The sequence below is a fragment of the Caretta caretta genome, chromosome 5 (assembly GCF_965140235.1).
Source record: "Caretta caretta isolate rCarCar2 chromosome 5, rCarCar1.hap1, whole genome shotgun sequence".
Taxonomy (NCBI): domain Eukaryota; kingdom Metazoa; phylum Chordata; order Testudines; family Cheloniidae; genus Caretta; species Caretta caretta.
In genome coordinates, this window is record NC_134210.1 from 795,611 (window position 1) to 820,434 (window position 24,824).

Below are 24,824 nucleotides of genomic sequence, written 5' to 3' on the forward strand. Positions count from 1 at the left end.
GGCCAGAGGAGCGGGAAGAGTTTCTGGGAGCACGGGTGGAATGCAGCAGCCCTGCAGGAGCCAGGGTCACTGGGCTACAGCCGCAGGCAGAGGGACAGGCCCACAGGCAGATGATATTTTATTATGATGATTTTAAATTAAAATTATTCAGCATTTAAAAACAGCTCCCTTGAGCCCCATGGTCCAGTGCCAGCTGTGATGGTGTGCAGTGGCCATGCAGGGGTGGGGGTGCTGCAGTGCCAGGGACAGACACCGCCCGTCCAAGAAGAGTTCATTTGGGATGAGGATTGTCGGAGGCCAGGCAGAGGTCCCCAGGCCTGGGGTGGATCATGCTGGGGAACTGCTCTTGCCACGGGTTGCCAATGGCCCCTGCCTGGACTAGGCACCCTGAAGGGACCCAGCCCAGCTGGGCAGCCCCTCGGGCCAGGGAAGGGCAATGGTGCCCTCCCTCACAGCAGTGCCCACGTCTTCAACTCTCCCTGCGCCTCTCCCATGGGCCGTGCTGCTGAAAGGGGGGGAGCTGGGGGGGGCCAGGGGGAGCATAACTGCTGCCAAGCTTCCCAGGGGCTTCTCCCTGCAGCGAGGGCTCAGCAGGTACCAGGCCCTCGCCCACGGATGGTCTGTGCCCTGCAGTGGATGCTGCTCTGCCACGCCCCACACGCAGGTGCAGCGATTACAGATGGCGACAAAATGCACTGTGTAAGGTGACAGCTGAGCCAGCAAGGGCAGGTGAAATCTGCACCCCAGCAGCCGGGGCACACGCCCGCCCCGACAGTGCCAGCCAAGTGCCGGCAGGGTGCGCACCACGCCCACGTGCTCCTCCCTCCACGCCCTCTGCCAGGCGGTTCCGGGTGGGGCCGCAGGCAGGACAGGCACTGAGGGAGGCAGTGAGACCTGCCGGCCATAGGGATTCCCCACCTCCCGAGGGGACTTGCCCTGTGCATGGCAGAGCCCCGGAGCCACGCGGGAGAGGAAGGATCCTGGGCACTGCCCCCCCCGGACGCTCCTTCCTCCTCATTCTCTCGGGGCTGCTCTCCCCACTCAGGCATCTGGGCCCGGGGAACTGTCTCTCTTGTGGCTAGGAGGGCCCTGGGGACGAGGGACACAGCTAGGGCATGAAGCATGGGGCCCTGCTGCTCTGAGGGGGCAGGGGCACGTCTGTGTGCACTGGGGAGAGAGACAGGCTAGGGAAAGAGGAGGGAAGATACAGCAATTAAAATCACGTTTTAAAAAGGGGCAAGCGGCCTCCACACAGTCCCTGGCCTGCAGAGGGGCCCAGCACATGCTCCCCGGTTCCTTCCCTCACGGCTGGGGGGAGGTCTCCGGCACTGGGTGCAGCTCCGTGGGGGCAGGCGCCTGGCGGGCTCTGCTCTCCAGGGCCAGCTGCATGCTCCAGATGCTGAGGGGGCGCATGTAGGCCAGAGAGCGGAAGAGCTTCCTTTGGCAATAGGCCTCCGGCGTCTGGAAGGCCATGCCCAGCCGCTCCCACACGGTCCGGTAGCAGCCCTCCGCTGTGTGGAAGCCCTCCTGCACCAGGCCCTGCAGCAGAGGGAGGAGAGAGTCAGGCCCAGAGTCACCTGGCACCGGCTGCTCGTGCCAAGGGGCGCCGTGCACACACCCACCTCCTGGATCATGGTGGCTGCCAGAGCGTACACAACCCCAACCCAGGCCTCGCTGGACTGCAGGCTGGATGTGTCCAGGCTCCCATCGGGCCTCATGCCGTTCACGGCGCCCATCGTCCCATTGGCAAAGCTCATGACGTTCAGCTCAAAGATGGTCTTCAGCGCGCTGACAATATGGCTCCTGGGGAACACCTGCGGAGAGAGACGCCATCAGGCCTCTCGGCCACACAGGGCCGCACCCTGAACCCAGGGCCCGGCCTGCACCGCCCCAGGGGCTGGGCCTCGGAGACAGCATAGGCAGATAGGGCCAGTACCTCATCTGCCTTCTGTACAGCACAGGCCATGGACGAGCACCCAGATGCCCGGGGCTGAGCCCTGTGGAGAGGCGGCAGGCTGGACGTGACGACAGCGAGGTGGCGAGCCACCACGGCCCCTGCAGGTCTGCCCCAATGGCTCGCCAACGTTCCCGAGCCAGCGGCAAACAGGGGAGCGAGGTGGCCGGCCCCACGTCTGCCTGCCTCTGGGTGCCCTAGCCTGAGGGGTCAGGTTCCCATTCTGCAGCTGGCTGAACTGGAGGGGCGAGACTCAACCCCTGACCGGCAGCCTTACCCACTCAGCCACCCCCTCCTTAATCCTCAAACTCTCTGGCTTCTTGTCCTGCCTGTCCCTCCTGGATTACAGAGCCCAGCAGTCCCCGGGATTGTGCCCCAGGCTGACCTTGTGCACCATGGCAAGTCACCGCTCCATTTTCTCTTTGGTAAACTGACCAGACAGCGCACGTTCAGTCTCTCACCCTCACACCCCCTGCCCTCACACCATCGGGGTGGCTTTTCCCCCACCCTCTCCAGTTGTTCAAGGCCTTTTTAAAACGAGTGCCTGCGGCTCCCAGTCTCGGCTGCACCAGTGCTGCGCGCAGGGGTAAAAGCAGCTCCCTGCTCCTGCCCGTGGCTGCCCCGTGAACATATCACAGGAGCCTTGTGTGCCATAGCAGGGCACGCGCAGCTCAGCGCGTCCTAGGACTGGCAGGGACCTCGGGGAGTCTCCAGTCCAGGCCCCTGCACTCATGGCAGGACTAAGTATTATCTAGACCAGGGGTCTCCAACCTTTTCACGCCCAAGGTCACTTTCTGAATTTAAGTGCAACCCAGGATTTCCCCTTCCCCGAGCCCGCCCCTTCCCCGAAGCCCCCCCTCCTTCCCCCCCCCCATTGCTCGCTCTCCCCCACCCCACTTTCACTGGGCTGGGGCAGAGTGTTGGAGTGCAGGAGGGGATACAGGGTGCTGGCTCTGGCAGGGGAGTCAGGGGTGGGGCTTGGGGTGCAGGAGGGGGTTTGGGGTTCAGGCTCTGGGAGGGGAGTCAGGGCTGGGGAACAGTGTTGGGGTGCAGGAGGCGGTGGGCTTGGGGTGCAGGAGAGGGTTTGGGGTGCTGGCTCTGGGGAGGGTCAGGGATGGAGCTTGGGGTGCAGGAGGAGGTTTGGGGTACTAGCTCCGGAAGGGGGCTCAGGGCTGGGGGTTGGAATGTGGCCTCCCGCCGGGCAGCACTTACTTACGGTGGCTCCCGGTCGGCAGCATAGCGTGGCTGCTGCTAGGGCCAGCTCCCTGCCTACCCCAGCCCCACACCACTCCCAGAAGGGGCCAATGCAGCCCTGCGGGGGGCGGGCAGCATGTGGCTTCGCATGCGGCCCCTCTCTGCAAGCAAAGCCCCCGCAGCTCCCATTGGCCGCAGCTCCCCATTCCCGGCCAATGGGAGCTGCAGGAGCAGTGCACGGAGGGAGACCCCTGCCGTCCCGCCCTGCCCTGGGGCCGCGCTGGCCACTTCTGGGAGTGGTGTGGGGCTGGGGCAGGCAGGGAGCCGGTCTCAGCAGCAACCCCGCTGGGCCGCCGAAGATCGCGATCGACTGGGAGATCCTCGAGGATCGACCGGTGGGTGACCACTGATCTAGACCATCCCTGACAGGTGTTTGTCTAAACTGCTCTTCGAAATCTCCGACAATGGAGATCCCACCACCTCCCTGGGCAATTTATTCCAGTGCTGAACCACCCTGACAGTGAGGCAGTTTTTCCTAAAGTCCAACCTAAACCGCCCTTGCTGCAATTTAAGCCCATTGCTTCTTGTCCTGTCCTCAGAGGTTAAGGAGAACAATTTCTCTCCCTTCTCCTTATAACAGCCTTTTATGTGCTTGAAAACTGTTATCATGTCCCCTCTCAGTCTTCTCTTCTCCAAACTAAACAAACCCAAGTTTTTCAATCTTCCCTCATGGGTCATGTTTTCTACACATTTAATCATTTCTGTTGCTCTTCTCTGGATTCTCTCCAATTTGTCCACATCTTTCCTGAAATGTGGCGCCCAGAACTGGACACAAGACTCCAGTTGAGACCTAATCAGCACAGAGTAAAGCAGAAGAATAACTTCTCGTGTCTTGCTTACAACACTCCTGCTAAGACGTCCCAGAATGAGGTTTGCTTTTCTTGCAACAGCGTTACACTGTTGACTCATATTTAGCTTGTGGTCCACTATGACCCCCAGATCCCTTTCCGCAATACTCCTTCCTAGACACTTATTTCCCATTCTGTGTGTGTGCAACTGAGTGTTCCTTTCTCAATGGAGTACTTTGCATTTGTCCTTATTGAATATCATCCTATTTACTTCAGACCGTTTCTCCAGTTTGTCCAGATCATTTTGAATTTTAATCCTGTCCTCCAAAGCACTTGCAAACCCTCCCAGCTGGGTATCGTCTGAGGACTTTATACCGAGGGTACCTAGGCTCAGGGAGGGGTTGTGCAGGGTGTCCAATTCCGCCAGGGCCAGAGTCCCATTTTAGAGATGTTCTTAGGGCAGCATCTGAGCCTGGTACCAGGTGCTCCCCTCGGCCCCCCACTCTCACTGGGTTGGTTGCACACAGGTCCAGGGGAGGATCTGGCCTTTATGTAGCACCCGAGGCCGGGTCTGCTGGTGACACGTGGCGCTGGGGCAGGGTGACCTGATGTCCCACCCAGGTCACGGTGCACTTGCAGCGGGCTAGTGAAGACGCTCCAGCCCCGGCGGGAGAAGCTCCCAGCAGCACGGTGACCCCGCTCCCGCCAGCCCAGCGCTGTCCTGCTCCCCACCCCACGTGGGGTCCCGCCCAGCCCAGCGCCCATCTCCGCGCCCGAATGAAAGCCGCACCGCACCAAGGACGGTGAGGGGGCGTCTCGGCCAGCCCATGGGAGCTGGAAGTTGCCGGCCTCTTCCAGGACCAGGTTGGGAGGGGAGGGGACTAAAACTGCAGGGCAAAGAAGAGACCAGTAAGTGTTACAGGGGCCTGATCCCCAAGGGATCCCTCCCTGAGCCTAGGTAAAAATTCTTCCGTCCTAAGTGCAGGACCCTGCACTTATCCTTGTTGAACCTCCTCAGATTTCTTTTGGCCCAATCCTCCAATTTGTCTAGGGCCCTCTGTATCCTATCCCTACCTGCCACCATATCTACCTCTCCTCCTAGTTTAGTATCATCCGCAAATTTGCTGAGAGTGCAATCCACACCATCCTCCAGATCATTTATGAAGATATTGAACAAAACCGGCCCCAGGACCAGCCCCTGGGGCACTCCACTTGATACTGGCTGCCAACTAGACATGGAGCCATTGATCACTACTCGTTGAGCCCGACAATCTAGCCAACTTTCTACCCACCTTATAGTGCATTCATCCAGCCCATACTTCTTTAACTTGCTGACAAGAATACTGTGGGAGACCGTGTCAAAAGCTTTGCTAAAGTCAAGAAACAATACATCTACTGCTTTCCCTTCATCCACAGAACCAGTAATCTCATCATAGAAGGCAATTAGATTAGTCAGGCATGACCTTCCCTTGGTGAATCCATGCTGACTGTTCCTGATCACTTTCCTCTCGTGTAAGTGCTTCAGGATTGATTCCTTGAGGACCTGTTCCATGATTTTTCCGGGAACTGAGGTGAGGCTGACTGGCCTGTAGTTCCCAGGATCCTCCTTCTTCCCTTTTTTAAAGATGGGCACTACATTAGCCTTTTTCCAGTCATCCGGGACTTCCCCCGTTCGCCACGAGTTTTCAAAGATAATGGCCAATGGCTCTGCAATCACAGAGCTGGAGGACTGTGAGAAGTAACGGCAGGACCGTGAGAGAGAGTGAAAGCATGAGGAAGAGCAGAGACGGCATGAACTGGCGACAGCAGAGCTGAGAGGCAGAGAGATCCCTGCTGGGGTGAGTGGGGATGGGCCAAGGGTGGCTAAGCCCGCAGGGAACTCCGATATCAAAGTGGTGTCTCAGTTTAAGGAAGGGGATGATGTAGACACCTTCCTCACTGCTTTTGAGAAGGCCTGCAATGCGCACCAGGTTGACCCTACAGACAGGCTCCAGCATCTCACCCCCTTACTGTGTCCCAAGGCCATAGGGATGTTCAGCCAGATGGATGGGGTGGAACCTGGGGACTATGAACTGTTCAAACAAGCCCTGCTGCGCAAGTTTGAATTGACCCCCGAGGTATACAGGAAAAGTGTCCAGGGTGTGCAGAAGACCCCGGGGATGACCTACCTGCAGATGGCCACCTTGATGGGTGACCGCCCTTCTGTGGTGGTTAAGCACTGGAACAAGTTACCTTGGGAAGCTGTGGAATTTCTGTCATTGGAGGTTTTTAGAACAGTTCAGACAGACACCTGTCAGGGATGGTCTCGATAATACTTAGTCCTGCCTCAGTGCAGGAATTGGACTAGATGACCTATCAAGGTCCCTTTCATTTCTACATTTCTATGATTCTATGATACAGACAAACCAACAGGAGAGTACAAGGAAACGACGAGACCATTTCAGTCAGCATGATGGGCAGTTGAGAGGGGGGATTGAACTGCTGAGAAAGAGAGAGATGGGGAAATATATTCGCAACCCAGCATGCTCCACCGATGCCGTATGACCCCTCTACATTAAGTAGTTCCCCATCACTCTCCTTGTCCCAGGTCACTATGCAGTTTTAAGTAGCCTGCTGCAGATGGTGAACTAAGAACTATTTTCAAATAATAATAACACAGAATGGCACAATATTTTTCCGTTGGAACAAAGTTTATTTGGTACCTAGAGTTCAGAACTCACGAAGGGCTGAAACTTTCTAAGAGAAATGAACCTTTGAGCTGGGAGCACTGAGAGTGGATAGTCCTGAGCGAACGTAAAGGCCATTTAGAAGGGGAGCACCATTTCCTTGGGACTTCAGTAAGGTTGGTGCAATCTCTACCATAGACTGATGGAGAGTGAGGAAAGGAGTGAACCCAGGGCAATAAAGCTGCCAGGAGTGTCCCAGAAAGGCCCCAGCTAATGGGAGAGATTTCGGAACCATCCAGGGAAGTCAGAGAGGGGCAGGTGGGCGTCACGACTGAAAAAGCCAAGAGAGATAAAAACACAAGAGACTCATTTGCCTCCCGCGCTAGAGTATTGCTGAGAAATGAACTAAACTGCAGTGTTGGGGGCGAGGCAGCGATTCTGGGGGGGAGATGGAGACAGAGACGGGCGACTCTGCTGGGCGAGACGCTCGAGAGAGGCCAGAACAATTCAAGACCGGGTGGGCACAGGAACCGCGGAGCTGGAGAGCGTGTTCACTGTGCTGTTGGGGTTGGAGTTGGAGCATCGCAGGGTGGAGAGTGCTGCTGAAGGATTTTCCCCCGCTCTACATTTCGTTTCCGGGTGAAAACGTTTGTGCCGACCCTGCAGGGAAGCACAGAGCTGGTGTTACTGGCCTAGCATGGGCCTGCACTGGGGGCTGCCCAATACAAGGAGAGGCAGGAGCACCAAGCTCCCCTGGGGATGCTCCCCCCTCACAGGATGCCCACACTCCCGCTGGGTTGCTCACCCATTAGCAAGTTCTTGAAGAAGAGCGATGGGAGGACATGGCCCTGCCCCGGCCTGACCCGCCAGGGGATCACACACAGCCCTGGGGTGTGACAGGGCCCAGGGAACTCAGCACATTTGGGGAATAAACCTTCATTCACGTTCACACCACCTCCTTCTCCTCCAGCCAGGTACAGGGGATGGATTTGTGATTTTGGGCTGAGAGCCCTGCCCTGCCCTTGGCCATCTCATCCCGCACAGCCCCAGAGCCGGGCTCGGGATCCCAGCCCTTGGCACAGCGCCGAGCAGAGACGGGGCCAGGCCCTGCAGTCCCAGCTCTGCAGGCTGCACCTTCGCTCCTGGGCAGTCTGTGCCCCTCACCCACCTGGTCGCTCTCCAGCCATCTCCAGGGGATCCAACCTCCTCACGCAGCAGCCACATGGTCTTCAGAGTTTCCTTCCCTTTATCATCCACGAAGCACTGGCCCACGAAGACGGTTGTTGAGTCTGCGAGGGAGCCGGAGAGGAGACAGAGGGAGAGACGGTGCCACGTGCTCGGTGTCCCCCAGAGACACCGAGCCCAGAGCCCAGGGTGGAGGGAGGGGGTGCGCTCTGTGGCGATGACACGACTCCCGGGCCACAAAGAGCCCATCTCTCCCCGATGACGCACTTTCCCAGGCACCGGCCCAGACGGCGGAGCAGTGCAATGACTCCATTTTCAGGGGCGGCTCCATGAGCCGGGTCAGGGCCAGGAAGGGGAGAGGCCTGCAGGCTGGGGGACACTTGGACTCCGCCTCCCAGGCCCCACATGCCGAGGCCATCTCCAAAGTCTGCTGGCTTCCTCCTCACCATCACCATCTCCACCTCCTCACCATCTCCTTCAGGCCCTGGTTCTACCCCTCAGCCTCTGGCCTCCCCAACCCTCAGCAGGCCATACAAAGTGCAGCTGATATCTTCCTCCCGGTCATTTGATCACGCCATTGTCCTCCCTGTGATCAGCCGCAACCTGGCCTCCCAGGTAACCCAGCCCTGGGGACCTCCCCCAGGTATCCCAGTGTCCAGCCTGCCATGGCTGGTCGAGCCAGAGGGAGCTTTTGGAAACAGACTCCGTCTTGACGTAAAGATTCCAAGTCATGGAGGATCCACCATGTGCCCAGCTCAGTTGTCCCATTGGCTAATCACCTGCACCGGTAAAAAGTTCCACTTCATTTCTAATTTGGATACGTCTGGTTTCAGATTCCAGACACCTTTGTCTGCTAGATTAAAGCATCATCGGCTGTCAGAAAAGGAGGACTTGTGGCACCTTAGAGACTAACCAATTTATTTGAGCATGAGCTTTCGTGAGCTACAGCCCACTTCATCAGATGTATACCGTGGAAACTGCAGCAGACTTTATATACACACAGAGAATATGAAACAATACCTCCTCCCACCCCACTGTCCTGCTGGTAATAGCTTATCTAAAGTGATCAACAGGTGGGCCATTTCCAGCACAAATCCAGGTTTTCTCACCCTCCACCCCCCCACACAAATTCACTCTCCTGCTGGTGCTAGCCCATCCAAAGTGACAACTCTTTACATAATCAAGTCGGGCTATTTCCTGCATAGATCCAGGTTTTCTCACATCCCCCCCACCCCCATACACACACAAACTCATCCCACCACCAACCTCAGGCTGGTCCAGTCCACACAAGAGATCCACTTCCTGGACACTACAGTGCTCATAAACAATGGTCACATAAACACCACCCTATACCGGAAACCTACTGACCGCTATTCCTACCTGCATGCCTCCAGCTTTCACCCTGACCACACGACACGATCCATCGTCTACAGCCAAGCTCTGCGATACAACCGCATTTGCTCCAACCCCTCAGACAGAGACAAACACCTACAAGATCTCTGTCAAGCTTTCTTACAACTACAATACCCACCTGCAGAAGTAAAGAAACAGATTGATAGAGCCAGAAGAGTTCCCGGAAGTTACCTACTACAGGACAGGCCTAACAAAGAAAATAACAGAACACCACTAGCGGTCACCTTCAGCCCCCAACTAAAACCCCTCCAACGCATTATTAAGGATCTACAACCTATCCTAAAGGATGACCCAACACTCTCACAAGTCTTGGGAGACAGGCCAGTCCTTGCCTACAGACAGCCCCGCAACCTGAAGCAAATACTCACCAACAACCACATACCACACAACAGAACCACTAACCCAGGAACTTATCCTTGCAACAAAGCCCGTTGCCAATTGTGCCCACATATCTATTCAGGGGACACCATCACAGGGCCTAATAACATCAGCCACACTATCAGAGGCTCGTTCACCTGCACATCCACCAATGTGATATATGCCATCATGTGCCAGCAATGCCCCTCTGCCATGTACATTGGTCAAACTGGACAGTCTCTACGTAAAAGAATAAATGGACACAAATCAGATGTCAAGAATTATAACATTCATAAACCAGTCGGAGAACACTTCAATCTCTCTGGTCACGCAATCACAGACATGAAGGTCGCTATCTTAAAACAAAAAAACTTCAAATCCAGACTCCAGCGAGAAACTGCTGAATTGGAATTCATTTGCAAATTGGATACTATTAATTTAGGCTTAAATAGAGACTGGGAGTGGCTAAGTCATTATGCAAGGTAGCCTGTTTCCTCTTGTTTTTTCCTACCCCCCCCCCCCCCCGATGTTCTGGTTTAACTTGGATTTAAACTTGGAGAGTGGTCAGTTTAGATGAGCTATTACCAGCAGGAGAGTGAGTTTGTGTGTGTATGGGGGTGGGGGGGATGTGAGAAAACCTGGATCTATGCAGGAAATAGCGCGACTTGATTATGTAAAGAGTTGTCACTTTGGATGGGCTAGCACCAGCAGGAGAGTGAATTTGTGTGGGGGGGTGGAGGGTGAGAAAACCTGGATTTGTGCTGGAAATGGCCCACCTGTTGATCACTTTAGATAAGCTATTACCAGCAGGACAGTGGGGTGGGAGGAGGTATTGTTTCATATTCTCTGTGTATATATAAAGTCTGCTGCAGTTTCCACGGTATGCATCCGATGAAGTGAGCTGTAGCTCACGAAAGCTCATGCTCAAATAAATTGGTTAGTCTCTAAGGTGCCACAAGTACTCCTTTTCTTTTTACCACTGATACTAGATCTAAGAATCATTAAACAGGACCAGGATCGCTCCCTTGAGACTAGCCAGCCCTATCTTTAAACACTAGAAACAACACCCACCCACTCAAGAACAAACACTCACCCACTTGCATGACTTGGCTTTGGCCTCCCTCCCCACTGCTTAGCAAGTGAGTTACGGCTGAGGGTGACTCCCGCAATCAGTGCATGTAGGGTGCAGTTTGGCTGTCCTTTACTCGTACAATGAGCATAACCACATTTCCTTGCCCCTGCACTCAGCCCTGGAGGGATCTGTAACCCAACCCCAGCCAAAAGGGATCATGGGGCAAAGCAGCTCTGTCTGCCCCACACCGAGGCTGAGTGGGTGTGTCTATGCAAACGCAGTCTGCTCCGGGAGTCTTTCCGCCCAGCTCCCCACTGGATGTCAGGGGATGGTTCACTCACACCCTACTTACAGCTGTTACCTCTACAGCACCCTCACTCTGCATCATTCACTATTTTAGAACTGGCTCAGCCCAGCTCATTAGACAGGTAATAAGGACACTGAGCAGTGTCCTCCCCCTGAGACAGGTACTCCCAGAAGACAGTAGAAGCCCCTCTCCTCTCCTTTCCCTTCCTCTTGTAACCAGGCTCCTTTACCCAGCAGTGCCTGACTGTGATCACGGACTGGGCCGCCCCCTGCCAGGCAGGATGTGAACAGGCTGCCTTGTCCCGCGCCCCCCCGAAATCCTCATGCCTCCCTGCTGGCTCAAGGCTCCTGTCGGTCCCTGGCACTGAGAGGAGCCGGGCGATGGCAGATGAAGTGGGATCCGGGTGCTGGCTGTGCTCTGTCTCGGCCAGGTCAGGTGCAGGTGCGGTTGTGCACATCTGGGCATGGTATGTGTGGGGGCAGCTGCACCCACGGACCCTGGCTAGAGCCACCAGAGCCACGGGCAGGGAGCAAAGGAGCGACCCAGGGGGATGAACCTGCCAAGGGGTGTCCCAGGAAGGGCCCGGCTAACGGGAGAGAATCCGGCACCTCCCGGGGAATCCAGGGAGGGGCAGGTGGGAGTCACGGCTCAGCAACAGCTTCACCCCAAGGGCCAAGAGCAGTAAAAACACCAGAGACTCATTTGCCTCCCGCGCGAGAGCTTTACTGGGAAAGGAACTAAACTGCAGCATGGGGGGGTGGGGACAGCGATTCTGGGGGGGTCACCGGAGAGCGAGGGGGAGTTGGAGACAGAGACGGGTGATTCTGCAGCCCAGCAAACAGCCCTGAGGCCGGGCGAGACGCTCTCGAGAGAGCCCAGGTCAATCCCGGACAGGATCACCGGTCACACTTCAGTCCTCACGGATTCGCCCACGTTCTGCACCTTGATCCGAGTGAAAACGTTTGTACCGACCCTGCGGGGAAGCACAGAGCCTGGGTTACTGGCCCAGCATGGGCCTGCACTCGGGGCTGCCCCATACACTAGAGGGGAGAAAGAGGCAGGGGCAGAAGGTGCATGAGCCTGAGGAGAGAAGCCCAAAGAGGGACACCCCATCCCCAGGGCACCTAGTCTGGGTGCTGAGCACCGCTGTCTGGGGAACGCCCCTCGTCCAGGCTCCATCTCACGGGGCCCCCAGCAGCTCCATGCAGGGGCTGGCAGACAATTAATATGGGCGTTACCTCAGGGGGGCACCCAGCCGCCCAGCCCAGGGAGGCAGCCTGGCTGTGGGCACCCCGCACTGGCAGGGCCTCAGAGCCACCCAGCAGCACCCGGGGTGGGGGGGGCAGGGGCTCCGCAGGCTGCACATCCCCATGGTGCTCAGCAGGGCCATTGAGGGCAGGGGCCCTTCAGCAGCCACTCGCTCAAATCTCCCCTTGGTGCCCCCGGGAGGTGCCCCCAGCCCCCCAGTAGCCTCCCGCCTGGCTGCTGACACACTGGGTGCCAGCCTGTGCTCTGAGGAGGGCTGGGCACAAACAGGTCACCAGGCAGGAGCTCCCTTGCCGCAGGGAGGGGCACGAAGTAGCACCAGAGGCCTGGGCCCCCTCCCCAGGGGTCAGTCCTGGGGCCGCTGCTACTCAGTGTTTTCATGTAGGACTTGGACAATGGCATGGCGAGGGGGCTTATACAATGTGGGGGTGACACCAGGCTGGGAGGGGCTGGCAGCACTTGGGGGCAGGATTAAAATCCAGAGTGACCTTGAGAAATTGGACAATTGGTCTGAGTTCACCTGGATGAAATTCAAAGAAGACAAGTGCAAAGTACTTCAGCCAGGAGCGAAAAATCCTATGCACAGCTACAAAGTGGGGATCATCTAGCTAGGAGGGAGCACTGCTGAAACCAGCTGTGGGGTGTCGTGGATCACAAACTGAACATGAGCCCACAGCGTGATGCAGCTGGGGAAAAGGCTGATCGAATCGAGGGCTGTGTTAACAGGAGCGTTATATGTACGAGAGGGGAGGTGATTGTCCTCTCCTCACGCTGGGGAGGCCTCAGCTGGAGGCCTGGGCCAGGTCTGGGTGCTGCGCTTTAGGAAAGATGTGGAGAAATTGGAGAGGGGCCAGAGGAGAGCAAGAAAAACGATCAATGGTTTAGAAAATGCAACCTGAGGAAAGGGTAGAAATACTGTGCATGGTTATTCTTGAGAACAGAAGAGTGAGGGGGGACCTGATGGCCATCTGCAGATGCTTAGGACTTCTGGGGCTTTTCTGATGGTCCTGTCACCGAGTTCTCTCCTCCTCCCTGCCAGAGTCAGGCTCACAGTGGTCAGTGCAGGAGCGTCTGGGGAAGACGTGCTGCTCCCCACTGCAGGCCATTGCCTGTCTCCTCCGGCCACGGGACTGGTCCCCACCCCATCACCTGAGTCTCCTCCTGTGACGAAGTGGGACTGTTCTTAATGTTTCCTCTGAATAGTGTGGGGGTGCCTCAGTTTCCCCTAGGCAGTTCTTAAGTCTCTAGGGGTGGGGTAAGGGTGTATGATCATTGCAGAGCCCTAGAGGGCAGGTGTGTGCAGGGGTCTGGACACAGAGAATGGCCGACACCCTGTTTCCTGGCAACTGATGGCCTGGGCCCTTCCCCCCTGCAAGGTGAGAGCTAAAGGGTTGGAGAACAAAGGAATCCGGTGACCTCCTGGCCTGGGAAAGGGACAAAGCCCAGAGGAGGAGGGGCTGGAGGGAGTTTCAGTTTGGGGCTGGCTGGGACATGGAGTGAAGGGCAGACGTGGTTGTCTGGCTCACTGCCCCCCAAAATGGACCCAGCTGAGGGGTCCTGTTCTCTGCACCTACAAGCTCTGTGTTAGACCATGTTCCTGTCGTCTAATAAACCTCTGTTTTACTGGCTGGCTGAGAATCACGTCTGACTGCGAAGTTGGGGGGCAGGACCCTCTGGCTGCCCCAGGACTCCGCCTGGGCGGACTCGCTGTGGGAAGCGCACGGTGGGGCAGAGGATGCTGAATGCTCCCAGGTCAGACCCAGGAAGGTGGAAGCTGTGTGAGCTGTGTGTCCTGAAGACAGGCTGCTCCCAGAAAGGCGACTGCCCCAGAGTCCTGACTGGCTTCATGGGGAGCAGTTCCAGAGCATCGCCCAGGGACTCCGTGACACCCCCCTTCAGGTAGTTGAAAGCAGCTATCAAATCCCCCCTCACTCTTCTCTTCTGCAGACTAAATAATCCCAGTTCCCTCAGCCTCTCCTCGTAAGTCATGTGCCCCAGCCCCCTAATAATTTAATAACATGGTGAATAACATATCAGGGCTCTGCCCTGCCCTGCTCCAAACACCCCTCTCCAGGACACCCACGCTGGGGGCTGTGTAAAGGTCGAGGAGCGCTACAGAGTTGAAGGTTAAACACACGGACATCCCTTTGGGCTGCCACTGGAGCTCCGTGGACAGGCGCCCAGGTGACCGGGGTCCCTGCTTCAAGAGAGCGGAACATTTGAGGCCGTGTCTGCACGAGCAATGTGAGAGCCACGGAGCTGCAGTGTGACACTGACTACAGCGATGGACGGGGTTCTCCCATCGCGGTGGGGAATCCGCCTCTCCGAGAGGCAGTAGTGATGCTGGTCTATATATCTATATGAATCTACACTGTGATTCCTAGATCCATGTAATATGTTATAGGTCATTGCGGCCTGGTATGAATGACACGTGTCACGGAGTGTGGGGGAGTCCGGGCCCTGCACCCCTCTTCCTGGGATTCACTGAGACTCTCAGCCAGCCAGTAAAATGGAAGGTTTATTGGACAACAGGAACAAACAGAGCTGTGGGTACAACGAGGACCCCTCAGTCAAGTCCTTCTGGGGAGCAGGGAGCTTAGACCCCAGCCCTGGTGTTCCCTGCGTTCCTCCACCCAGCCCCAAACTGAAACTAAACCCCCCAGCAGGCTCTCTCCTGCAGCCTCCGTCCACATTCCCCTCCCCCTCCCGGCTCAGGTGACAGGCTCTCAGGTCTCCAATCCCCAGGGCACATTCCCAGGTCAACACTCCCCCCTCTCTGCTGCGTCACATCGTCACAACTCATGCTTGACATGAATACTTGTGTTGCAAGTTAGCAACCGAAGCAAGGACTTAAGGTCAAGGACTGTTTTTGCACAAATAGTTCTAACAATCTTATGCTCTGAGACAGATATGGAAAATCATCAGAAAAGGAAACACCACGAGCTGGACGGATATAAAATTGTATAAGAATTGGAGGAAATGGAATGCCTTGGATCATGGTGGCCCCCCTCAGGATTGTCTCTTCGGAATTGTGTGGGTAGAAGGCCTAGTAAACAAAAGCAAAGAACCAAGGATGCGACAAAATGGACTATAAATGCATGCCTATGATTTTTGCAAATCGGAGTCGTTTATTCATCCAGAGTCCCGTGTGGATATAGATGTGGTTTTCGCTGGCTCTTCCCTGCATCTTATGATCTTATCCTGACGGAAGGAACCTCGACTGGCCCTCGGGACCATTCTGACCTTTGGACTCTGGTATAGTAAGTTTGGGGTGTGAATGCGGAGTGAGTAAAATTTGTTTTGAAATCAGTAAAGAACATTTAGAGTATTATATACCAACACTTTGTCCGGTATCTGCTTGCTCCCCATCCCATAGGGAGAACTCTATTACAGGGTCTAACAGTAAGGTCGTCCGTCTAGCAGCGTCTAGGCTTAACTACTGTATATCGCAGTGGGTGTGACACTGTTCACAGCCCTGAGCGTACGGAGAGGTTGACCTAACTGTAGTGTAGACTAGCCCACAATCTCCTTGCCAGGGACGTCTGGTTTGGGAGAACGGAGAGTCCCTACGATGCTGGTTCTGGCGGGACCCAACTGAGAGTGCCTATTCAGGACAAATTGCTTAGAGCAGGGCAGTCACAGCCCAAGGCTGGGGGTCCTCTGCACACCAAGACAAACCAAACCAGCCAAACAGAGAGGACTCTGATTTTACCCCATTGGCTAACCACAAGTCACACAAGCAATTCCCTTAGACACTATCGTTTCCCAGTATCCCCACCAGTGCCACTCGTTATGGGGACGAATAGTTATGAAAACCAATACCCCAGTAAAAGAAAAAAGGTTCCCTTGATCCCAAAGGACCAAGCCCCAGACCCAGGTCAATATACAAATCAGATCTTACCCACAAATCACACTGTTGCCAATCCTTTCGAATCTAAAATCTAAAGGTTTATTCATAAAAGGAAAGAAATAGAGATGAGAGCTAGAATGGGTTCAATGGAATCAATGACATACAGTAATGGCAAAGTTCTTGGATCAGGCTTGTAGCAGTGATGGAATAATGTTATTATTATTAACTGAATGTTAGTAAGGAGGCAACAGTCCCCTTACACAAGGAAGAAAGGAGAGCAGCAGAATACGGACCCTGGACTTCAGAAAAGCAGACTTTGACTCCCTCCGGGAAGTGATGGGCAAGATCCCCTGGGAGAATAACATGAGGGGGAAAGGAGTCCAGGAGAGCTGGCTGTATTTTAAAGAATCCTTATTGAGGTTACAGGGACAAACCATCCCGATGTGTAGAAAGAATAGTAAATATGGCAGGCGACCAGCTTGGCTTAACAGTGAAATCCTTGCTGATCTTGAACACAAAAAAGAATCATAGAATCATAGAATCATAGAATATAAGGGTTGGAAGGGACCCCAGAAGGTCATCTAGTCCAACCCCCTGCTCGAAGCAGGACCAATTCCCAGTTAAATCATCCCAGCCAGGGCTTTGTCAAGCCTGACCTTAAAAACCTCTAAGGAAGGAGATTCTACCACCTCCCTAGGTAACGCATTCCAGTGTTTCACCACCCTCTTAGTGAAAAAGTTTTTCCTAATATCCAATCTAAACCTCCCCCACTGCAGCTTGAGACCATTACTCCTCGTTCTGTCATCTGATACCATTGAGAACAGTCTAGAGCCATCCTCTTTGGAACCCCCTTTCAGGTAGTTGAAAGCAGCTATCAAATCCCCCCTCATTCTTCTCTTCTGCAGGCTAAACAATCCCAGCTTCCTCAGCCTCTCCTCATAACTCATGTGTTCCAGACCCCTAATCATTTTTGTTGCCCTTCGCTGGACTCTCTCCAATTTATCCACATCCTTCTTGAAGTGTGGGGCCCAAAACTGGACACAGTACTCCAGATGAGGCCTCACTAATGTCGAATAGAGGGGAACGATCACGTCCCTCGATCTGCTCGCTATGCCCCTACTTATACATCCCAAAATGCCATTGGCCTTCTTGGCAACAAGGGCACACTGCTGACTCATATCCAGCTTCTCGTCCACTGTCACCCCTAGGTCCTTTTCCGCAGAACTGCTGCCTAGCCATTCGGTCCCTAGTCTGTAGCTGTGCATTGGGTTCTTCCGTCCTAAGTGCAGGACCCTGCACTTATCCTTATTGAACTTCATCAGATTTCTTTTGGCCCAATCCTCCAATTTGCTTACAAGAAGCTTACAAGAAGTGGAAGATTGGACAAATGACCAGGGATGATGTAGCCAGACAGCCAGCCCCCCTACCCCCTCAGACCAGCATTGCTGGAAACACAGGAGGAAGCCGGAACAGGGCACTTAACATATATTCCAGCACAGCCTTTGAAGCTGTGAAAAGCACAGGTGTGCTGCTACAATGTGCCTCGGGGAGCAGATACAACGATTAAGCTCACAGCAGGCAGAGGCCCTGTGACAGACATGGCTCTTAGCCCCTACTAAATAGCGTGATGCTCACACCCCAACATCCTAGGTGGGAAAATATTTACCCTGATAAAAGAAATGTCCAGTAGTCGAAACTTATTGTTTCTCTCCCTTGCAGGTGTAAACTACTCTTGCGAAAGCTGGCGTCACCCCGACAGACCAGCCTCAATTTGGCATAAGAAAGGAGAAAGAGAATAAAGGAGTACAGAGGTATAAGTAGGGGACCTACAGCACCATGATTTTTGAGTGCTTTTCACTATCTATCTGCTGGTCAGATAAGTGACAGCCTCCCAAGGCTTCTGCAGCTAAGAGGGTCCCTAAGCCTTGTCCCTTATTCGTCTTTCCGCGGAATTGAGTGACCGATCCTGGCTTGGCACCGCTGGAATCGAGAGACGCAAGGAGGGTAAGAAGCACCCACACCTGATCTCCTATCTTTAGTGTACACATATTTTGAAATACAGCTCTATACTTTGTTTTCTTTCTTTGGGATTGTGGCTTCAGTTTTGTAACTTGTTTGTGTGTGTAACATCTCTACATTTAAATAAGTAGGCACTAGCAATTTTGTAACCACATGATTAGAATCTAGCTTAATAAATTTTGGTAACCATTTGTGCATAAGCCTGACTTGTTTTCTCTGGTTTACTGTAAAGCAGCCAACACAATTAAAGAACCTCAGCCGTTTTGGCTCTAAAGCCTGGCCATTAGGTGAGAGTACTAAGAGCCTAGCGTTGAGTTGTGCCGCCTCCACGGGGCAAACTCTTGGGGCACCTGTCAGTCAATCCTGGCTGCCCGCTGCGAAGGAGCTCTGAGCTCTAGCAGTTAAAGTCACGGGTGGTTAGGACCTTGGGGCACCCGTCAGCCTAGCCCGGGCTGCCCGCCGTGAAGGGACAGTGCGTCCTAGCGGTTAAAGTCACGGATGGTATAAACGGGCATAGCTGGCACCTCACCAAACATCCTTGGCCGACAGCTAACAGATGAGTATAAAAATATTGCTCAGGGATGCAGGAGTGAAATCAGGAAGGCCAAATCACACCTGGAGTTGCAGCTAGCAAGAGATGTTAAGAGTAACAAGAAGGGTTTCTTCAGATATGTTAGCAACAAGAAGAAAGTCAAGGAAAGTGTGGGCCCCTTACTGAATGAGGGAGACAACCTAGAGACAGAGGATGTGGAAAAAGCTAATGTACTCAATGCTTTTTTGCCTGTGTCTTCACGAACAAGGTCAGCTCCCAGACTACTGCCCTGGGCAGCACAGCATGGGGAGGAGGCGACCAGCCCTCTGTGGAGAAAGAAGTGGTTCGGGACTATTTAGAAAAGCTGGACGAGCACAAGTCCATGCGGCCAGATGCACTGCATATGAGAGTCCTCAAGGAGTTGGCGGATGTGATTACAGAGCCATTGGCCATTATCTCTGAAAACTCGTGGCGATCGGGGGAAGTCCCGGATGACTGGAAAAAGACTAATGTAGTGCCCATCTTTAAAAAAGGGAAGAAGGAGGATCCTGGGAACTACAGGCCAGTCAGCCTCACCTCAGTCCCTGGAAAAATCATGGAGCAGGTCCTCAAGGAATCAGTTCTGAAGCACTTAGAGGAGAGGAAAGTGATCAGGAACAGTCAGCATGGATTCACCAAGGGCAAGTCATGCCTGACTAATCTAATTGCCTTCTATGACGAGATAACTGGCTCTGTGGATGAGGGGAAAGCAGTGGACGTGTTGTTCCTTGACTTTAGCAAAGCTTTTGACACGGTCTCCCACAGTATTCTTGCCAGCAAGTTAAAGAAGTATGGGCTGGATGAATGGACTATAAGGTGGGTAGAAAGCTGGCTAGATTGTCGGGCTCAACGGGTAGTGATCAATGGCTCCATGTCTAGTTGGCAGCCGGTATAAAGTGGAGTGCCCCAAGGGTCAGTTCTGGGGCCGGTTTTGTTCAATATCTTCATTAATGATCTGGAGGATGGTGTGGATTGCACCCTCAGCAAGTTTGCAGATGACCCTAAACTGGGAGGAGAGGTAGATACGCTGGAGGGTAGGGATAGGATACAGAGGGCCCTAGACAAATTAGAGGATTGGGCCAAAAGAAATCTGATGAGGTTCAACAAAGACAAGTGCAGAGTCCTGCACTTAGGACGAAAGAATCCCATGCACCGCTACAGACTAGGGACCGAATGGCTCGGCAGCAGTTCTGCAGAAAAGGACCTAGGGGTTACAGTGGACGAGAAGCTGGATAGGAGTCAACAGTGTGCCCTTGTTGCCAAGAAGGCCAATGGCATTTTGGGATGTATACGTAGGGGCATTGCCAGCAGATCGAGGGACGTGATCGTCCCCCTCTATTCGACATTAGTGAGGCCTCATCTGGAGTACTGTGTCCAGTTTTGGGCCCCACACTACAAGAAGGATGTGGAAAAATTGGAAAACGTCCAGCAGAGGGCAACAAAAATGATTCGGGGTCTGGAACACATGACTTATGAGGAGAGGCTGAGGGAACTTGGATTGTTTAGTCTGCGGAAGAGAAGAATGAGGGGGGATTTGATAGCTGTTTTCAACTCCCTGAAAGGGGGTTCCAAAGAGGATGGTTCTAGACTATTCTCAGTGGTAGCAGATGACAGGACAAGGAGTAATGGTCTCAAGTTGCAGTGGGGGAGGTTTAGGTTGGATATTAGGAAAAACTTTTTCACTAGGAGGGTGGTGAAGCACTGGAATGCGTTACCTCAGGAGGTGGTGGAATCTCCATCCTTAGAGGTTTTTAAGGTCAGGCTTGACAAAGCCCTGGCTGGGATGATTTAATTGGGGATTGGTCCTGCTTTGAGCAGGGGGTTGGACTAGATGACCTCCTGAGGTCCCTTCCCACCCTGGTATTCTATGATTCTATGATCAGGGTGATGGATGGGGCATTTGGATTCTCAGTGGGAAAATCCTGGGGGTCCAGCACACTGGTAAGAGTAAGAAATGTGAGTAGAGCCCCAGAGGGCGCGAAGGGCCTTTTGTTTAGGTACTTTGGGACGGTTGTTCAAGCTGGCGTTCATTTGGGGAGTCTGGGCACCCTGGACAGGGCTTGGACTTTAGGTGACTGGCCACATTGCTTTGCACTCTGTTCACGTTTGGAAGGTTTTGTTTGCAACCTGCAATTCTGTGTGTGCGTTTAAGGTTGAACTTTGAAGTGGGATGATCACACAGTGTGGACGGCCGCTGGCAGCTTCCCCTATTTACCGTGTGAAAGTTGGCAACTGTGGGAGAAGCTGATTTTGCTTATCACCTCTGGTATTCCAAGCTGGCTGCAGGTGTCAGATGTTCTGCTTCCTCCAGCCAGCTGCCTCTGGGGCTCACAGATAAGCCCTTGTTTATGGCTCTGGGCCCCACAGCTGATACCAGCCTCAGTAGCTGGCTACACCTAGCTGGGATGTTATTTATACTGTGAGCAATTTGCAGGGTGGGATGGGCAGCTTCCTCTCTTGTTTGTTTCCTTACTGCTGTGTGATTTCTCAGAATCAATCAGCTGCTTTGCTGTGAAAGGGAAAAGGGATGTGTGGCCGGGCGACACTGCAGTGGCTCATGGGGCAATCGTTAGGGTAAGTTAGCAGGGGCTGAAGCAGAGGATCGTGAGCAGCGGGTCAGGAGGTAACATGAGGCAGGGGAACCCCCAGACTGCACAATAACGGCGTGCTGGGAAGTGACAGAGTCTGGGGCACCCGCGCCACCCCCAGCGCCAGGGAGAGAGAGTTGGTAAATCACACCTGGGCATGCGGAGACTGTCTGCAAGGCGGGACATGACTGCAGACGTGTCTGCTCTCTTGCCAGGCCTACGCTTTAAAGTCAGATGGACCTATCTAAGGCCACGTCTACACGGCCACTGAGGCCAGCAAAGCTTATGTCGCTCAGGGGTGTTAAAAAAACACTCCCGTGAGCAACTTAAGTTGAGAAGGCGTAAGTGGCCGTGTGCCCAGCGCTGTGTTGGTGGGAGAGCCCCCCACCCCCCAGCACAGCTACTGCCCCTCGGGGGAGGTGGTTTTATTCCGCCACCAGGAGAGCAGCTGCACGAGCGACGTGGCCCGAACCTGAGAGCGGCTGCACGGTGAAGACGTGGCCTGAGTCACTCACGGCCATGCAGACTGTCACGCCCTGAGCACTGGAATGGGGCTGCCCGAAGCCCCGGCGTAGGTGTGGGCTTGGGAGAATTCCTCTGTCAGCCCAGCTCCAGCTACACCGGGGTTAGGGCGAGATCATTACAGTGCTCAGCGCGTGAGAGTTTTCACGGCCCTGAGCGACTCAGGCCACGTCTACGCTGGCGAGCTTCCAGCGGCTTCCAGGGGTGGATTCACTGCACTGACGGGACACCTCCTTCCGCCAGCGTAGGAAGCGTTTACAATACGGTGCTGCAGCTGTGCTGGCTGGCGTGTAAACACAGCCTCCCTCGTAGCAAGGCCAGGCCAGGCCCGACCCACTTAGCTCCTTTCGTCTCCCCCGAACTCCCGCCCTCCAGCTCTCCGGGAGATCCTGCCACTTTTCTGTATCTCCACCCGAGCAGACCAGAGTTTTATCAACGGGGCTTTAACCATTGGAACAGCTTCCCCGGGGACACGGTGGCGTCTCCATCACTGAGTTGGGGGTCTCTGTCTCAGAGCTCCGCCCCAGGCTAGTGGGTGTAGGTGTCACCTGCCATCCCCAAGCCTCCTCGCAGCTGGGCCCTGCCTTCATTTCCCCTGTTAGGTCATCAATAAATCCAACCCTCACATCAAACAGCACCACTCCCATTCCGAGGTTCTGAATTCATTGACAGAAAGGTCCCAGAGACACAAGAAAGCCCCTCACCCAGCTTTCCAAGCAGGAAGGCTGACGCCCTCTGAGTTTATCAGTTACCACGAGTCCGGCAGTGCCAGGTCCCGGCTGCACCCTCAAGGCACGCTCCCCCTCCGCGTGATCCTGTTTCTGGAGCTGGGGCCTTCCTGCCAGCTGCAGCCCTCCTCCCACAGCACACGGCTCCTCACAGCCTGGTCCTGCCCCACCTCCCTTCCTGGAGCTTCTCTCTAGGAGCCTCTCGACCAGCTGAGCTCCGTAGCCTAGTACGGGGCCCAGGGGCTCGTTAGCCAGGCAGCCAGCAGCCAGCAGCCAGTTGATTGTTCACAGCTGGGCTGAGACGGGCTGGTTCTCCTGAAAGAAGCCCGTTGCAGGTAGACAGGGGCCCGACCCCCCTTTTGGGGCCAGCTGCCCCTGTCGGGGGGTTGGGAGACTTTGGGTGGGGTCTCTGGCCTGGCCTGTGCAGGAGCTCAGGCTGGATGGTCAGAATGGCCCCTAACGCCCAGGAATCTCGGCTTTGTACTGAGGCTCTGAGCGCGTTCTTCAGAGGCTGCCTTTTGGTGTGTGTGGGACCCAGGCGTGGGAGCGGGGCCCGCAGGCTTCACCACAACACCCACCATTAACAATCCCCGTGGGCAGCCTGGAAGCAGGCAGGGATTCTCGGAAGCAGTGAGTGTCAGACCTCCGAGAACCCTTCCCCGGGTCTGTGGGCTCCCTTTTCCCTGCAGGTGCAGCCGGACGTGCCCCAGAGCAGAAAGAGCTGGTGTTCCCCTGCTCACTGCCGCGGGCTGCGCGTTGAACAAGGGGGCTCAGGAACGGGGGCTCTGACCTGGTGCACAAGGGCGGCACGAGCTGTTCAGTAACTGAGGGTACGTCTGCACTGCAGTCCCTGGCGTAACCACAGCTCACGTGGTCATGCCTGAGCGAGCTTTTCTCTCGCGGGCTGGGGTAACAGGGCGGTGCAGCCGCACTAGGGCACGCTTCGGCCTAGGCTTTCCATGGGTAATTCTTAGCAGGGGCTGCAGCACGGCTGGCCCTGTGGCCGCAGCTTCCTGGCCCGGGGGTTGCGGCCGTCTCCGGCACAGCTACGGGAGTGGCAGTCACAACCTGCCGGCGCACTGTGGGTATGCCCTGAGGCTACGTCTACACCGTGAGCTGGGGGTGAGCCCCACGCGCGTACACATGCCTCATCGAGCGAGTGTGCCAAACACAGCCGGGTAGCCAGGGTAGCACGGACAGCCATGGCCCAGGCTAGCCGCCCTGAGTACGTGCACGGGTCCGGGCAGGTTTGTACGGGGTTGGCTGGCCCATGCCACCACTCCCGCTGCCTAGGCTACCTCGGCTTCGCTGCTCCTGGCAGCGCTGTACCGCACTGAGTGCTAGCCCGGGGAAGTCTATGTGAGCTGGGAGTCACCCCCTAGACGCGGCCTGCAGCGAGGTTCATGCTGGTGGGGGTCTGTGATGGGGCGAAACCCTGTCACCTGCTAGACGAGGAAGAAACAGAGTCATGGGCCGTACCTGTGGGGTGATTAATGAATGGCCTCCTGGCCGGAGAGAGCAGACCGAGCTAGACCTGTTAGGCACTTGGGCCTTGAAAGAAGCTGAGGGATCTCCGCTGAAGGGAGCAGACCCAGGAGAGAGGAGATAGGGAAAGGCCTGGGGATAGAACTGATCTCCGTGCTGGGCCCTGGGGAAGGGGACGATCCAGGGAGGCCGTCCTGGGGTCACTGTTCTGGAAAGGGAACAGGGACTCACAGAGCCCACAGGGAGCAGGGAAGGCTCCGGTGAGGGACCCTGAGCCAGGGCCTACAGGAGCAGGGAGCCGAAGAGGAGGCCCGGCGGGGTGGATGATCAGGGTGATGGACGGGGCATTTGGACTCTCAGTGGGAAAATCCTGGGGGGCCAGCGCACTGGTAAGAGTAAGAAATGTGGGTAGAGCCCAGGAGGGCGAGAAGGGCCTTTTGTTTAGGTAATTTGGGACGGTTGTTCAAGCTGGCGTCATTTGGGGAGTCTGGGCACCCCAGACAGGGCTTGGACTTTAGGTGACTGGCCGGAGGGCTGAGCCACGGAGGACCCGAGGAGAGGCAGATGGGCTGCAGAGGCACAGGGGTTGAGGACTGCTTGCAAGGCCGCCTCCAGGCACCCGGGGGCACTATGACAGGAAACCCAAGTTATTACGAGTCAAACTACGCTTGTCCACACAGAAACATTTGACCCATGTAATTACCCCACTATCGTGAAACCGATCATAGAATCATAGAATCATAGAATATCAGGGTTGGAAGGGACCCCAGAAGGTCATCTAGTCCAACCCCCTGCTCGA

General features: G+C 55.2%; 2 protein-coding genes across 2 annotated transcripts in view; both read right to left on the reverse strand.

The window, feature by feature from the left end:
* Positions 1-101: 101 nt before the first annotated feature.
* On the reverse strand, positions 102-22,639 carry LOC142072082 (non-lysosomal glucosylceramidase-like). The gene is made up of 3 exons (XM_075128296.1): positions 22,565-22,639; positions 1,623-1,814; positions 102-1,539 (listed from the first exon to the last, which is right to left on the reverse strand). Exons 2-3 carry the CDS (start codon positions 1,755-1,757, stop codon positions 1,303-1,305), a joined length of 372 nt encoding a protein of 123 aa, XP_074984397.1. The 5' UTR covers positions 1,758-1,814; positions 22,565-22,639; the 3' UTR covers positions 102-1,302.
* Positions 11,704-24,824, reverse strand: part of LOC142072081 (avidin-like) — a 23,714-nt gene continuing 10,593 nt past the window's right edge. Inside the window, exon 4 of the mRNA XM_075128295.1 lies at positions 11,704-11,969. Coding sequence (XP_074984396.1) covers positions 11,900-11,969 — 70 coding nt within the window. The 3' untranslated portion in view covers positions 11,704-11,899. The remainder of the gene's footprint in view (positions 11,970-24,824) is intronic.